Raw genomic sequence first — 14667 nt, 5'->3', positions numbered from 1 at the left:
AACAACATAACACTAACAACTAGGATGGGATTTCCTATTTGTAAAATAAAATTAACACAAGTTTACACGTATAGCCAAATTTAAACATAAAAACTTTGTATCTATGAAGTAATTTACACAGAGTGTTAAGTTAGATTTAGTACTGAAGTAACGAAATCTCTAACATCAATTTTCGAGTTTATTTTTTTTTACCATAAGCCTGGTGTTTCTAATTAATTGTTCGTATGATAGTTGAGGCTACGAATATAAAAGATATGCAACATGCCCTGTTCCTTGTTGTGTTGTCGTTGTTCCTTGTAATTATTAAAAGGTTTTATCATTTACAGAAACTTTTTATCTCATTTCAGAAAGCCTATTATTTATTACAAAAACAGCAACACAAACACACACTGTACCATCGTAATCTTCATATAAGCACAAGCAGGGAGTGCCAATATATTCTTAATCAGATTGTATGTCACCAAAATTTTTAGGATTGTGACATTCGTTTTCAGTTCGCATCTATGTAGTATGCATAAAGAAAGTAAAATAACAAAAATTCAATAACGTTATAAAAAAAATTCTAAAGACTTTTTCTATTAAAAATTTAATGAGGAAGTTCTCATATCTTATAGTTTTTTCAAATATGAACTATTTGATCAAAATGCTTTTGATGTAGTCTATCACAATATCCTCTTTCAGCATATCTAGATGTTTAATCCCATGAAATTGTTTCGAATCAATAGGTTGTTTCTGAAGAGTTTTCCAACGTAGGCAACCTTCTAAACTTCGCAGAGAAACTGTATGGTCGCCATCTTCATTTATTAGCTTTGGCTGTTTGTTTGGCCATTCATCCTTTGTGTACACCAAGGTTTTGGCAGTTGGTAACCCGGAACTGTATAAGCAGTGAACCTGGACATTCGGAGGCTTCATCGGATTCACCAAGTTCTCGGTGTCTTTCCTCATAAGATATCCATCAGGAAAATTTATATCTGTGAAGAACTGTTTATAATCACCCACTGTGTAGTTTCTTGTCGGTGTCTGAATCAGAACTTCAGTTTTATTCCAAAACTGATCTGAAGGCAGCAGAAAAGCAGAACTTGGCATCGATCGTTGCACTGAGCGAGCTCGTAAGGCCTTTACTGTCGCAATATTCATATCGTCACCTAAACAAATATAGAGAATAACAATTGTGATTATTTTCTGTTTAGCATTATTTCTCATGCAAGAGACACATATATTCTATGTCTTTATACTAGTTATTAAATCTTCAATGTGTGTGTCTACTCAATATGTTTTAAAACGTAAAATGTCCGGACTATTTTAGATAAAGGAAGATAACTCTTAGATTAAGTAAGCTTCTCTCCAAGTGAGACATGATTTATTTATAAGTTTTTCCTCTCTCAGGATCCTTATAATGCTGTTGTTTATCTATCTGTCTACTATGTGCACACTTTAAAAAAATATTATTTTAAACTCAAATACTGGTCACAAAATTGCACTCAAATATTAAGTAATTTAGATTTTTTTTATAGTGAGTGGTAGATTTTAAATAATGTTTTCCCCGGTACTTACTACAATAGATATGTAAGTGAATATTTTTTCAATTTGTATACATATTTTTAACTACTCGAGGAAAAACTAAAAGTATTAGTAATTGTATGTCTAAGTATTTTCGCCTTCTAGACCCTTCTTGTTAAAACATCGATTTTTTTCCGGTTTATTTGCATATCGACAACAACAGAAATGTTGCTTATCTTGTTCATGTTGATCGAATTTATTCTTTTTATTTGCATAACACATAACAGTAGGAAAAATTTACAAGAAACATGAATGAGGTACATGTAATTAATAAAAGTATTAAATACCAGACGCCTGCATCTTGATAGTTTTGACACTGCCTCCCCATGGCGCAGATAAAGTGACGAAAGAGCCGATGAATTTGTCCTTCCATTCCTGTGGTTTCTGGTTAAGAAAGTAGAGTATCACAAGGTTACCTAAACTGTGACCTAAAAGCACAACTTTACTGTTGTTGTTTATAGTGTATGTTTCTTCTACCAGCTTTGTAAGTTGTGAATAATAAACACTCATTTCGTCTGAAAACAAAATTAAGATTTTTAAAGTGATATGAAACGTGTTTTTGAAATTGTAGTTTTAATGAAATTATTTAACTAATGCATGCATGTTAGCTAAACTAATATGAGTTTTCTATGCACGGTTTTGTACATTTATTTCGAATCCATATCATAATCGACAATTTTTCTTTTAGTTTAAACAGTTTTTTTTATTCAAACAAATTGAGTTGGATTGAGCAACAGACATAGCCTATTTAAGCCCTGTCCATAAAGCATGGAACAATATATTACATTCAAACAAAGCAACATGTACACAAACATACTGGCAACACACAATTAATTTAAAATTAAAAAAAGTTCATTTAAGTAAAAACTGTGCCTGCTTATAAACTTTCGTGTTTTACTTATTGCCAAGTTTTACATTAAGGGGGTAGGCCTCAGTAACCCCAAAATTTTCCCGTCGTTATAGACATGATTCTATTTAGCTCTGGGTTTTTTATTATATTATATTTCCCCTGCTTTCTTTTTGTCAAATAAAAACAAAAAAACTTTCTTAAAACAGCTGGTGTATTTTAATTATAAAATTTCCTTTACAATACGGACATTGAACATTTTGTCAGAAAATAGATCATTGTTCCACTTTAACATATAAATTCCAATAACATTTCAAATCATTTCAAAATTATTTATCATGGGTTCAAATTTTATTGTTTTAATAATTTCCTCTCACGAGGTAATCGAGAGAAATAACGATCAAGCCAAAAAAATATTAAAGATTTTCAAATTTAAATAAGGAGATGTGGTATTATTGTCAATTAGACAACTATCCTGGATTCCACATAAGGTCAAATGCAGTGGCGGATCCAGAACTGTTTGTAAAGGTGTGTTCCAATTTCGCCTTAGCTGGGAATTCCAGGTAAAAAAGGAAAAAAAATATTGAGGCGATATGGGAATCGAACTAATGCGAAATATGAATCTAGATGAAAAAAATAAATAAACAAATTAAACCTCTGTGTTTTTATAACAATTTAAACAACGTATAATTAGGGATTTTTTCTCTTGAATGATTATTTTAATACTTATCTATTAAAAGACACTTTTGATGATTTCAAAAAATGGGGGGCCAAGGACATTGTGCATGTGACTGACGGAAACTTTATAACATGAGACATCTATATACAACGTATGAAGCATTCAGGTGTTCCACCTTCTAAAATATAAAGCTTTTAAGAAATTAACAAAAGATTGTGTAACAATACCGATAAATATATGGAAAACAAAAAACTAAAAAGTGTTTAATATCATCGCACAAAGATGGAAAAACTGAAAAGATGATATAAATTATACAATAATTGGAAATATTTCGGCTCAACAAATGGCCTTCCTCCAAAATATTTGCAATCATCGTATACTTTATCTCATCTGTTCAGTGTTTCCTCTTGTTTAAAATTTTCTTGGTATGAATATGCGTGTAATATTTGCCACTGTCTGTTAAGTATCTTTAAATCCATCCATGGTTAAGCATCAGCCATGCCCATAGTTATGCGAATCTTCTATGAGATGTAATGCCAATTAATAAAATTGTCAAGCATACTAAATGTATGTGCATTCAACGCATTATCGAAACGCAGTGTGTGCACATATTCAGATAACGTCAACAGAACATGTGCAGTTCTATTGGTAACGTCTAAGATATTTTGTTTGTTACGTCACAATAGCGCCCAGAAGAAACCTACTTCTCTGTTGTCGAAAGGAGCTTTTACTTCACGACCGCAAACATTAACGTATATGATAAATCTGAACAGTCTTTGAAGATATTGAGATTTAATTTTAAGAAGAATTCATCGAAGACGAAGGTAAGTTGCTATTTTCATATTTATATTAATAGATAGAAAATATTATACTTCGATAAAGATCCACTCGTTTTCGTAGTTAGTTTTGATACAGATTGTAAGCAGTTTTGTTTGGTCTTTGTTTTCAAACCATTTTGGAAATAAATGACTAATGAATGAGTTTGGTGGGCACTATATTTGGTATCGATGTATAATAGACGGATTATTCGCCTGTTTAAAATAAATATTTAAATGAGGTCCACCATAAAATTACAGAATTCTATATTTACTAGCCATTATTTGGAACTGTCAGAGCATTGTAAAATAAAAAGGCAATATATTTCAATGAAGTAATTCTGGCTTTGTTGTTGCATAATAGTCAAATCTAACATTTTCTGGTGCAAGAAAATTGGTATCGTTAATTTTATTACTACCACTGGGTCGATGCCTCTAATGGTGGACTATTAGTCCCCGAGGGACCAGCCCAGTAGCCAGTACTTCGGTACTGGCATAAAAATACGGATTTGTTGATGTGTTGTGTAATTAAAATTTGCTGTTACAAAATATTAGAATATATTATAAATTAAGGAATGTATCTCCCTAATGCAAAGCTCTGAATCGAGTGATTCCTTTCACGGATTTGGCTATACTTTTTGGACCTTTTGGATTAAAGTTCTTCATCTTTTATATAAGCTTTGGATTTCAAATATTTTGGCCACGAGCATCACTGAAGAGACATGTATTGTCGAAATGCGCATCTGGTGCAAGACAATTGGTACCGTTAATTTTATTTTAAACGTTGGGATTGAGTAACAGGAATTCTCAAGAAGAAAAATCTACATTGATAAAAAAAAGTAAGAAAAAGACGATAAGAAAAGAAACGACAAAAGCCATGTATAAACTTCATGTAAATACTCGTCAGTAAAGGAATGTTTATTTTTGTTCCCCTTTTTTAGATTTCCGTCTTTCTGCGTGCATGGTAATGTTATTTCATGGTTTTATCTGTTGCTCATATACGTCAGATGTTATAGTGTTGAATTGGTTTATACTATTTTTTTTCGATAACATCATGTTCTTATGCCTGTTAAAAGTAACCCCCTTTTTTATTTATTATAGTTTGACGATATGGTAGAGGACCAAGACTACCAGTATGAAGAAATGCTTTCGCAGTAAGTATATTATTTTAACTTATATCATGCAAGACGACACATACATTAACCACAGACAGGAATGTTTTTTGACATTTATTTTTTTCACGGAGGTATACGAAAAGTTCACTCTTTATTTTTTTCAGTCATAACTTTAATCTACGAATATAGATGATAGTCAAACATCCAGGGAGAACACAGAATCGAGCAATACTAATATTGTTAGGCATGAATATCAATAAATTTCATTCAAGGGATATTATAAAATTATTTAAACAAGTTTAAAAAATGAGGAAAATTAAGAAATTTACATGATAAAATTATAAGATATAAAGCAGCTGCTCTTTGTGTCAAACGTATATAAAGCGATGGCCGTCTGCGTCAGAATTCCTAGTTTCCGTTAACCAAATTTATAGTTTAGGAAAAGGCTGCTCTACAGCTTCATTTGTGCGATCTGGTTGTCGAGTATTTAATGAATGGATATCATTTATTTTGTATTATTGAACCATAAAACTGATTTTTATTAGTTTTATGGTTCAATAAAGTCAAAATTAATTATTGCCATTCATTATAAATGAATTTCTATAAAAAAAAAGGCTCAAAGAACTTTTAATACTATTTATATTAAAGCAATAACAATATACACACATGTTGGTGTATGAATACACAACGTCAGAGTGGGCGTGTCTCCATTAAAATTGATAACATTGAAAATAAAACTAATACTTTTAACCAATCAGAAGACAGTAAATACACCAAATTTATTTATAAGATGCATGTGGTTAAAAAACGACGTACGGACCAGGAGACGTGAGATACAAAATGTATGTGTTTTTTATACAGTCCTAACGGCTCAAACAGAAAGATATCACCTTACATTATGAGTTTAGCTTTTATTAAGGTCAATCGTTCTTCGATCTAGTAGATTTATATGGACCCCCACTCATAAAATATGAACGTAAAGCATTGTTTGCTGTCTTAGTTGTATTATGTATGACCCCATGTATATGCGCTTGCATTGTCCGGGTTCCCGGGTTCAAGTCATGTTTTGGTTTTAGATTTTTATGCCCCACCTACGATAGTAGAGGGGCATTATGTTTTCTGGTCTGTGCGTCCGTTCGTCTTTTCTTCCGTCCGTCTGTCTGTGTTCGTCCATCCGTCCGTTCGTTCGTTCGTCTGTCCAGTTTCAGGTTAAAGTTTTTGGTCGAGGTAGTTTTTGATAAAGTTGAAGTCAAATCAACCTGAAACTTGGTATTTTATGTTCCTTATGCTATGATCTTTCTAATTTTAATGTTAAAAATAGAGTTCTGACTCCAATTTCACGGTCCATTGAACATAGAGAATGATAGTGCGATCCGTGTACTGGGGACACATTCTTGTTTTTCTCTGAATTTTCCATATTAAATGTATGGAACTAAATTAATGGATAATGGTATGAAAAACAACAAGTAAATTTAAAGGGCCCATGATAAGCAGTTGAAATAGTTTATCTGAAATGTATTAGAGACGTAGGATGTCAAACGCATTGACAGATATAGAAGTTTCTGTAGAGAAATTTAAATATAACTTAAATACATCGGCGAAATTTCGCGGGCATTAAGCTTGCTTGAAAGTATATAAATTGTGGTAGGAAAGAATATTAATTTTGTAAAAATATTTAATTACTGGAGGATTTCCTGAGGAAAGGTATTAAAAGTAATTGGTACTTTGGGACAGGACATTTTTTTTTTCCAAGCACGGCTCCTCCTTTTTTCCCAAAATTCCCAATATTGTTTGGTTTTCTATTAATTTCAATTATTTTAGCGTTTATTTGTAGTTTAAACATATCTATTTATAGTGGATTGGGAAACAAGTTTTGCAACTTATATTAATCCCTTTCCTCTTCGCGTGTGCGAGTGCAGCCTTGTAGCGGCATTAGCCTACTCTTTTTCGAAATCTACAAAGGTGTATTTAACGTGCAAGAGATATGACTCTCTCTTAACACGGGTCAGCCATTTATCGTCCCCTTCCGACGGACTATCATCGTTTCCTCAAGACCATACTCGCAAATGGTGTCAAGGGAGAGCCGAAAATTTAGTTCCTGAAATTTTCATCCTGAACGGGAATCGAACCAGGAACCTTTGTGTTAGTAGTCCGATGCACTAACCACTACAACACGGCTCTCTCTAGTTTATCTGTATATTATGAACATTCATTACCATATTAAGTGTCTGCTTTTTACTATCAACTCTCAATTTACTAATCGATCCACGGCGGTCATTGACATATTATATAGACCCTCTCTATTTAACAAACTCTGTGACCGCCTTGGATAGTAAACTTGAAAATGAAAGCAGATAGCAAATACACTTATTCATAGTATAACATCAAAGAATACAGAAAAACGTAAACCGGAAGTATAGTCTGACTGAAAATTACGTCCAATGACGGAAACAATTTTCTTTCTTTCGTTTTCCTTCCAAAATAACCCATACTGAATAATCATAAGCAAGGATGACAAATGCGACAATACATGGTACCTATATAGGACTCGAAGTGGGATTATTCTATTCATTGTGGAAGAAAGCGACACACAAAATGAGGTCTCCTGATTTAATAGCATATAGAAGCCTGAGAAAAAAATACGAGGGGTAATTGATAAAAAGAAAGTATTTGACCTATCATTTTAAAAGGGTATATATATGTATGTATTCAAATATTACATACAACACATTAATTATTTTTTTTAGGTCAGAACGGAAAGACCAAAATCTTGAGTCAGACATTGATATGGTTGAAAGAGAAATCAAAAGAAAGAATGAGAGAATCATCGAATTGGAATTAATGCTAGAAGAAAAGCAAGATTGGTTCAATCTGAAGTCTCAAATGGTAAAGAAGCTTGAAGGTGAACTTAATTATGTTCATGCTCGTCACCCAGAACGTTTTACCTTTGACGACGCCGGAACAAGCTTGGTACCTAAATCATTGGAACAAACATTAAAAGATCTCGAGCGAGAAGAGAGAGAAGAAGCATTCCGTACAAAGTACATGCCCGTTTATCATAGAGAAACGGAAATATTCCGTAAATATGGACAATACCCAACTAATGTCTCGTATTTTACTGAGGTATCTATGGCATCAGAATTTTTAAAGAAGAAATATTTAGAGGCGTTTGGCGAGTGTTTTTCTTTTGATTACAAAAAGAAGTCTTTTCCATTAAAACAAGACCCTATCCCTCGTAAACACATCAGACCATCTCAGTCATCGTTTATACAGCGAGAGGGTAACAGGAAATTCTTAGTTTCCGGTCATCTTGGTGAGACAGAGCTACTCCCAGCTGTCACAGAGGCATGTGATCTGGAAAGGTTTTCTGAAATTCCAGCAAACAAGTCTTTAACCGGGTTGGATGATTTAAAAGTTACGTATGCAATAGAAAATTTAACCAGGGATAAGAATAGTGAATATGATGAAGATTGCGACTGGAAAGACATGACATCGATAAACATTGCCTATGACCTCAAATTTGATAAACAAGTCAACTTTGATGAGAATAGAAAGAATTGCGATGATACTCCTATAAAATTTGGAATCATGAAAAATGAATCAGTCGGGAAGAACTGGGGACAAGGTGGAGAAAGTTTGAATATGTGGAGGACAAGACCAAAGCTTGGACGCCCAAATTCACCACGACCATCTAATGATAAAAAACAAGCAGACCGTGCTAATGTTGTAGAATTGATAAATGGAAATAATCAATTCAATACTCTGAGTGGAACAGTCAAAAAACTTCCAACTGAAACATTGAAAGAACATGGTCTGAAGAAATCTTTAAGCATGGAATCCGTATTTGAAGGAGATGGTACAAAAATGCGCCCAAATTTCGAATGGCGGATGGGCGACGAATGTGTTTCCTTAGAAAAGTATATAAATGTGTATACTAGAAATCCAGAAGAATTGTACGAAGCTGTTAAAAAACGGGCTATTGAAAAAGAGGAAGAAGAAGACTACGAGGAAAATGAATTGTACCATGAAGAAATCAAAGCTAGTCTTATCGGTATCGATGAAACTAAAATGAAGTCAAATTTAAGAATTTTAGATAAGTTTATAAGAGAAGAAGAAGAAAAAGAAAAAGCTAAATCACAACTGAAACAAGTCAAAACTCTGAATGCTGATGAGGCAATAGATGGCACCCTTAATGAAAAAATAAGAGTCGATGAGGAAAATACAGTTCTGCAACCTGACCAAACCAAAAGTTGTTATGAGGATATAGACGGTACAGATGGAGTCGGTGTTGAGAAGAAATTGAAAACTAGCTTTGGCATAATTGAAGAAATCAAAGTTAGTCTAATCAGTACCGATAAAGCTAAAATTGAATCAAATTTGAGAATTTTGGATAATCTGATAAAAGGAGAAGAAAAAAAAGAAAAAGAAAAATTACAACTGAAACAAGTCCACATTGAGAATGCTGACCAGGCCGCCGTAGATGTTACTGGAATAAGCGACGAGAAGGAAATAATAGTTCTGCCACTAGACCAAACCGGAAGTTGTTGTGAGGATACAGACGGTACAAATGAAGTTGGTTATGAGAAGACAATTAATACTTGTTTTGACATAATTTTTGAAAAACCAAAGAAAAGAATGTCTAAACCCAAACTCTCCTCCGAGAAAAGAAAAACCGCCAACCTGATGCCTGACGTGATAGACCGGAATATTAAGAGGAATGAAAACAAAGACGATGTAAAACTGGAGGAAAAGAAAATTAATACTAGTTTTGAAATTTTGTTTGAAAAACCAAAGAGACATACTAAACCCAAACTATCCTCGGAAAATAGAAAAACCTTCAATCTAAAGCCGAACGTCACAGACCAGAATATTAAGAGCAATGGAAATATTGAAGATGTTAAACTGGAGGAAAAGAAAGTTAATACTAGTTTTGAAATTATGTTTGACAGTCCACTCAAAAAAAGGACTAAACCAAAACTCACTTCTGGTGGAAGAAAGGCAAAGTTTCAAATTGATGAAAAGAAAGATAAAAGTCATGATAACGAACAAAAAGAAGATGCAACAACTGATGACAGTCAAGTTGCTGTTGAAAATGTTGGTAGTGCATACAAAGAAGAGCATGCATTAAAGCCAAATGTAAGTTTTGATGTCTTTTTCGAGAGTCCCAAGAAACTGAAACCTAAACCAAAGCTGAGCTTTATCAAAAGAAAGCAGGAAAACGAAACAAAATGCAAAAGTGACGTTAGCAAAGTCCTAAAAGGAGAGAAGCATGCGAAATTGCCTATAGTACCTATTAGAACAACTGTGGAAAAACTATCAAATAGAGGAAATCTCGGAGGAAAAGTTACAAAGGGAAAAATCGCGAGAAAGGTAACTAGTGACGTCATCAGGAAAGATGACAATGACATTAGGTTCCGATTCTCATTTCTCCATGGCACCACTATTATCCCAAGCAGAATCCCTGTTATGGTTAGGAGATTTGACGAAAAAAACATGTCTTTAACCGATCTAAACAAAGAGAAGCCACGCTTTGATTCTGCCAGAAGTATTCCTGTCCGTGTATTGAGGATTACTAAAACATGCCCGATGTCTGCAAGATCGTACCCGGAGAGCAAAATATCAGTTAGACGAGGAACTGATATTAAAATCAATAGCACAGGAAATGCTAAAAGTCCGAACGGTGATGATAGAAGATCGCCTAGAAAGAGAGAGAGAGGTACAAAATTGCCCAGAATCACAAAAAAATCTAGAATACCGGTCCGAATAAAGGGGTTTGTTTGGAATACGAACGAGAGTGAAGACAAGCGAAAAACAGATGAACGTAGACGCTCACTTGCAGCTTTAAGTAGAATTCCAATTCCAAAAGATAAAATACATCGTCCTAGTGACTGCATAATACCAAGACTTGATCCGAATGAACATTTACCACAAATATTTCATAGTTATTTAAAGAGAGAAGAGCAAGTTAAAATTCCCGAAGCAAATCGAAATCTTGTTTCCGCTACTCCCATGACCATAGGCGAGAAAGGCGAAAGAACTTGTCCATGTTCAACATCAGCATTCCTGCAGTTACCGGCAATACATACCAAGAATGCAATGGTAAACACAAGTCATCCTGTATCAACACCAGGATTAAATCGTTCCACACAGAAAAGACGAAAGGAATCCTTAGATGAAAACAGAATATTGTCACCTTCTGTTATGGGAAAGTTACCACCAATCGTCTGCAGAAGTGACACGTATGTAAACCGACCATTGTCAGCCTCTGGATTAACAATACTTCCGCCAATAAATAGTACAAGCAAAACAACGGAAATGGAACGTCCGATGTCGTCTGTAAGGTTATCGACGTTGTTAACCGCCTTTGCGAATACAGAACCCCGACCTCTATCGGCATGTGGATCACCAAAAGTTCCTCCAATTATAGATGGCAATACGTTCGAAATGTATCGTCCTACGTCATCATTATCTGGGTATGCACTACTTCCACCTATTCCAAGTTATAAGCGAGGCTCAGTTGAAGACGATAAAGTACCAGTTGAAGAATCAAACCGATCGAGAGGAAACTGATGTATTACCCAAAAGGGCAGAATAATTATGATTTTTTTTTTTTTAATTTTATTTTTATGTTTTGTTCTATTGATATAAAGATTTTTCTATACATGTTGTTTATTTATTAATTTATGAAAAGAAAAAAGTCTACGAAGGAAACATTCTGAGAACTTAAACCTTAATAAACATTTTTATTGGAACTGAGATTGGTATTTTATATTTATGAGGGTCTGTATGGTAGTGAAAGTTTTCATTTCTGTAGTCTTTAATGTATTTTGTGATATTTCTCTATTCTTAATTTGCTTTGCGCATTATTTTCTTTCTCTTCGAGTATATACATAGATAAATAAAGGATTTTGAAAGATACTCGAAACGTATTATGCACATGGAAATATATGTACCGGAGACGAATAAGATATATACAGGAGAGAAATCAATGATTGCATGGACAGCGCTTTCAACAAATCATGAAATATATGATATAATATCGAAATGTTGAGAAAATTCATTTACTTTTCGATTTCGAAAATCTAGATAAAAATAACACTCTGTAAATTTAATGCGTCCAATGTGCATCCTGGATTGACCTTCACGCGGAACGCTTTAAACCAAACATAGGAAAGCCAAGAATGAAAAAACAGGTTAAAACGGTAAGCACTACAGGACCTAAGGAACCTACAAAATAGAAGTCCACTTCATGTGTTGGCCTGTTGATTTATTTTGATTTGTTGTGTCACTATATCTAATAACTAAAGTACACTCACATCTTTTTTTAGGGTTAGTATTTGGTTAGAGTTAGGGTTATATGATACCTGCCAGACAGACATATACAGTTTGCAATCCTTCCATACATCAAATATAGTTGACCAATTGCTTATAGTTTAAGAAAAATAGACCAAAACACAAAAACTTAACACTGAGCAATGAACTGTGAAGATGCAGTCAGTGTGAAATAAAACCTTCAAGAGTGACATGTACATCATTAAATATTTCCATACACCAAACATAGTTGACCTGCTTTATAAAGTATTAGAAAAAAAGACCAAAACTCAAAAACTTAACTTTGACCACTGAACCATGAAAATGAGGCCAAGGTCAGATGATGCCTGCTTGTTGGACATGTACATCTTACAATCATTCCATATACCGAATATAGTAGACCTATTACACACAGTATAAGAATAAACAGACCAAAACACAAAAACTAAACTATAACCACTGAACTATTAAAATTATGTCAAGGTCAGATGACATCTGCCATTTTGGACATGTTCACCTTACAATTCTTCCATACACCAAATATACTAGACCCATTGCTTATAGCATCTGAGTTACTTGACCACCAAAACTTAACCTTGTTCACTGATCCATGAAATGAGGTCGAGGTCAAGTGAAAACTGTTTGACGGACATTAGGACCTTACAAGATACCCACATACAAATATCCTATAACTCATTTAAGAGAGAAATTAACATTACTAAAAATCTTAACTTTCTTTCAAGTAGCCACTTAATCATGATAATGAGGTCAAGCAAAATGGACATGTGACAGACGGAAACTTCGTTTTATAACGCATCTATATACAAAGTATGAAGTATCCAGGTCTTCAACCTACTAAAATATAATGCGAAAAAAGTGCGAGTCTCTAAAAAACTATCAGTGGCGGATCCAGAAATTTTCATAAAAGGGGGGCGCTTACTGACCAAAGAGGGACCGCTCTAGTCATGCTTCAGTGAATCCCTATATAATCTACAAATTTTTCACACGAGAGTGGGGGCGGGCCTCCCTGGATCCGCCTTTGAAGTAAGTAGATGTAAGCAATTATAAGCAACCGTACGGCCTTAAACTAGGAGAAAACCAATACTGTAAAATCTGCTATTAAAAGGGTCTCAAAATGAAAAATTTTAAACAAATCAAATGAAATAACTAACGGCCGAATTTAAAACAGAACAATTTACGAAAACAATTATGACAGACATGTACCAAAGAGAACAACTGAACTATACCGGCTCCTGACTTGGAACAGGCACATAAAGAATGTGGCATGTGCCGGAGCGTTCAACCTCCACTGTCCTTGGATAGAAGTGTAACAACACAACATAAGAACACACTATGAACATCAATAGAAGATGTCTTTACTCATCAGATCGATCCAAAGACCTTTTTCATTTAGTTTAAAATCATCTACATAATCAGAAAAAAATGTAACACAAGTAGTTTCCAAAGTTTGCTTTTTTTAGATTTTGAGTCATCCAAGCATTTTACGTACATTTTGTACATTGTGGTTTTGCATTCCCACTCTTTAGAACGTGAATGAGCTGATGAATGGACACTTTTCTGTGTTGCATTCATTGGGGGAAGACTATTTGATATTCATGGGGAGTTGTGGAGGTTTTTGGACATGCATAATCTGACCTGGTAATGACAGAAACAAAAATTTTCCCAATACAGGATGAAAACTAATAGTCTGTACCACAAAATTTAAGAAAAGGCCACAATACTCCCCAAATAAATAAAACGGGCGTCTCCTAACTTTTGGAATGAGTAGATACATAGTTAATGATTCTCGCTTTTTAACAACTGAATTTTAAGCAATTTTAAGATAATGTGATATACTGTTGATTAATTTCTGATTTTGTTATTTATCTTACTGTCATAGTTTGAATACTTACTTGGTGCTTTTCTGAAGTCATATGGAGCCCCACGTACAGTTTTATTGCGAACGTAACCCCACTTTACCATATTCTGCACTATCATTGCATAGTAACCAACTACTAAAAAATAAAAACGAAATGTTAATTACTTGCAAGTTTGAGCATCTAGCTGAGAACATTTATACTCATACACACGATTAGCTTTCTGAAATTCTCAAGTTTGAACAGGTGGAATCTGTTAAAAGAGTAATTCTTCCGAGATTTTATTTTGCCCCAAATCGGTGTTTAGATAAGAAATTTTGAAACCTAGTACCGTATTTTCAATTTGTGTTTCAATTATTTTGTTAAATATATAGTGGATCATTCAAGCGAGATACTATGTTTTTGTCTGAAGTGAATATACATATGTTTTAATCTTGCAGTTTAAAAATGTAGACATATAATA

General features: G+C 33.8%; 2 protein-coding genes across 2 annotated transcripts; one reads left to right on the top strand and one right to left on the bottom strand.

The window, feature by feature from the left end:
* Positions 1 to 630: 630 nt before the first annotated feature.
* Positions 631 to 1137, bottom strand: LOC134722690 (phospholipase A2 group XV-like). Its single transcript, XM_063586311.1, has one exon. The coding sequence runs from the start codon at positions 1135 to 1137 to the stop codon at positions 631 to 633; it is 507 nt and encodes a 168-aa protein (XP_063442381.1).
* A 2640-nt stretch (positions 1138 to 3777) lies between these two features.
* Positions 3778 to 11600, top strand: LOC134721239 (uncharacterized). Its single transcript, XM_063584064.1, has 3 exons — positions 3778 to 3910; positions 5003 to 5055; positions 7764 to 11600. The coding sequence occupies exons 2-3, from the start codon at positions 5012 to 5014 to the stop codon at positions 11584 to 11586; spliced, it is 3867 nt and encodes a 1288-aa protein (XP_063440134.1). The 5' UTR covers positions 3778 to 3910; positions 5003 to 5011; the 3' UTR covers positions 11587 to 11600.
* The last annotated feature ends 3067 nt before the right edge of the window (positions 11601 to 14667 follow it).

This window comes from Mytilus trossulus, chromosome 6, assembly GCF_036588685.1.
Source record: "Mytilus trossulus isolate FHL-02 chromosome 6, PNRI_Mtr1.1.1.hap1, whole genome shotgun sequence".
In the NCBI taxonomy this organism is placed as follows: domain Eukaryota; kingdom Metazoa; phylum Mollusca; class Bivalvia; order Mytilida; family Mytilidae; genus Mytilus; species Mytilus trossulus.
Note: the sequence above shows the minus strand (reverse complement) of the source record. Positions and strands in the feature narration are given on the sequence as shown.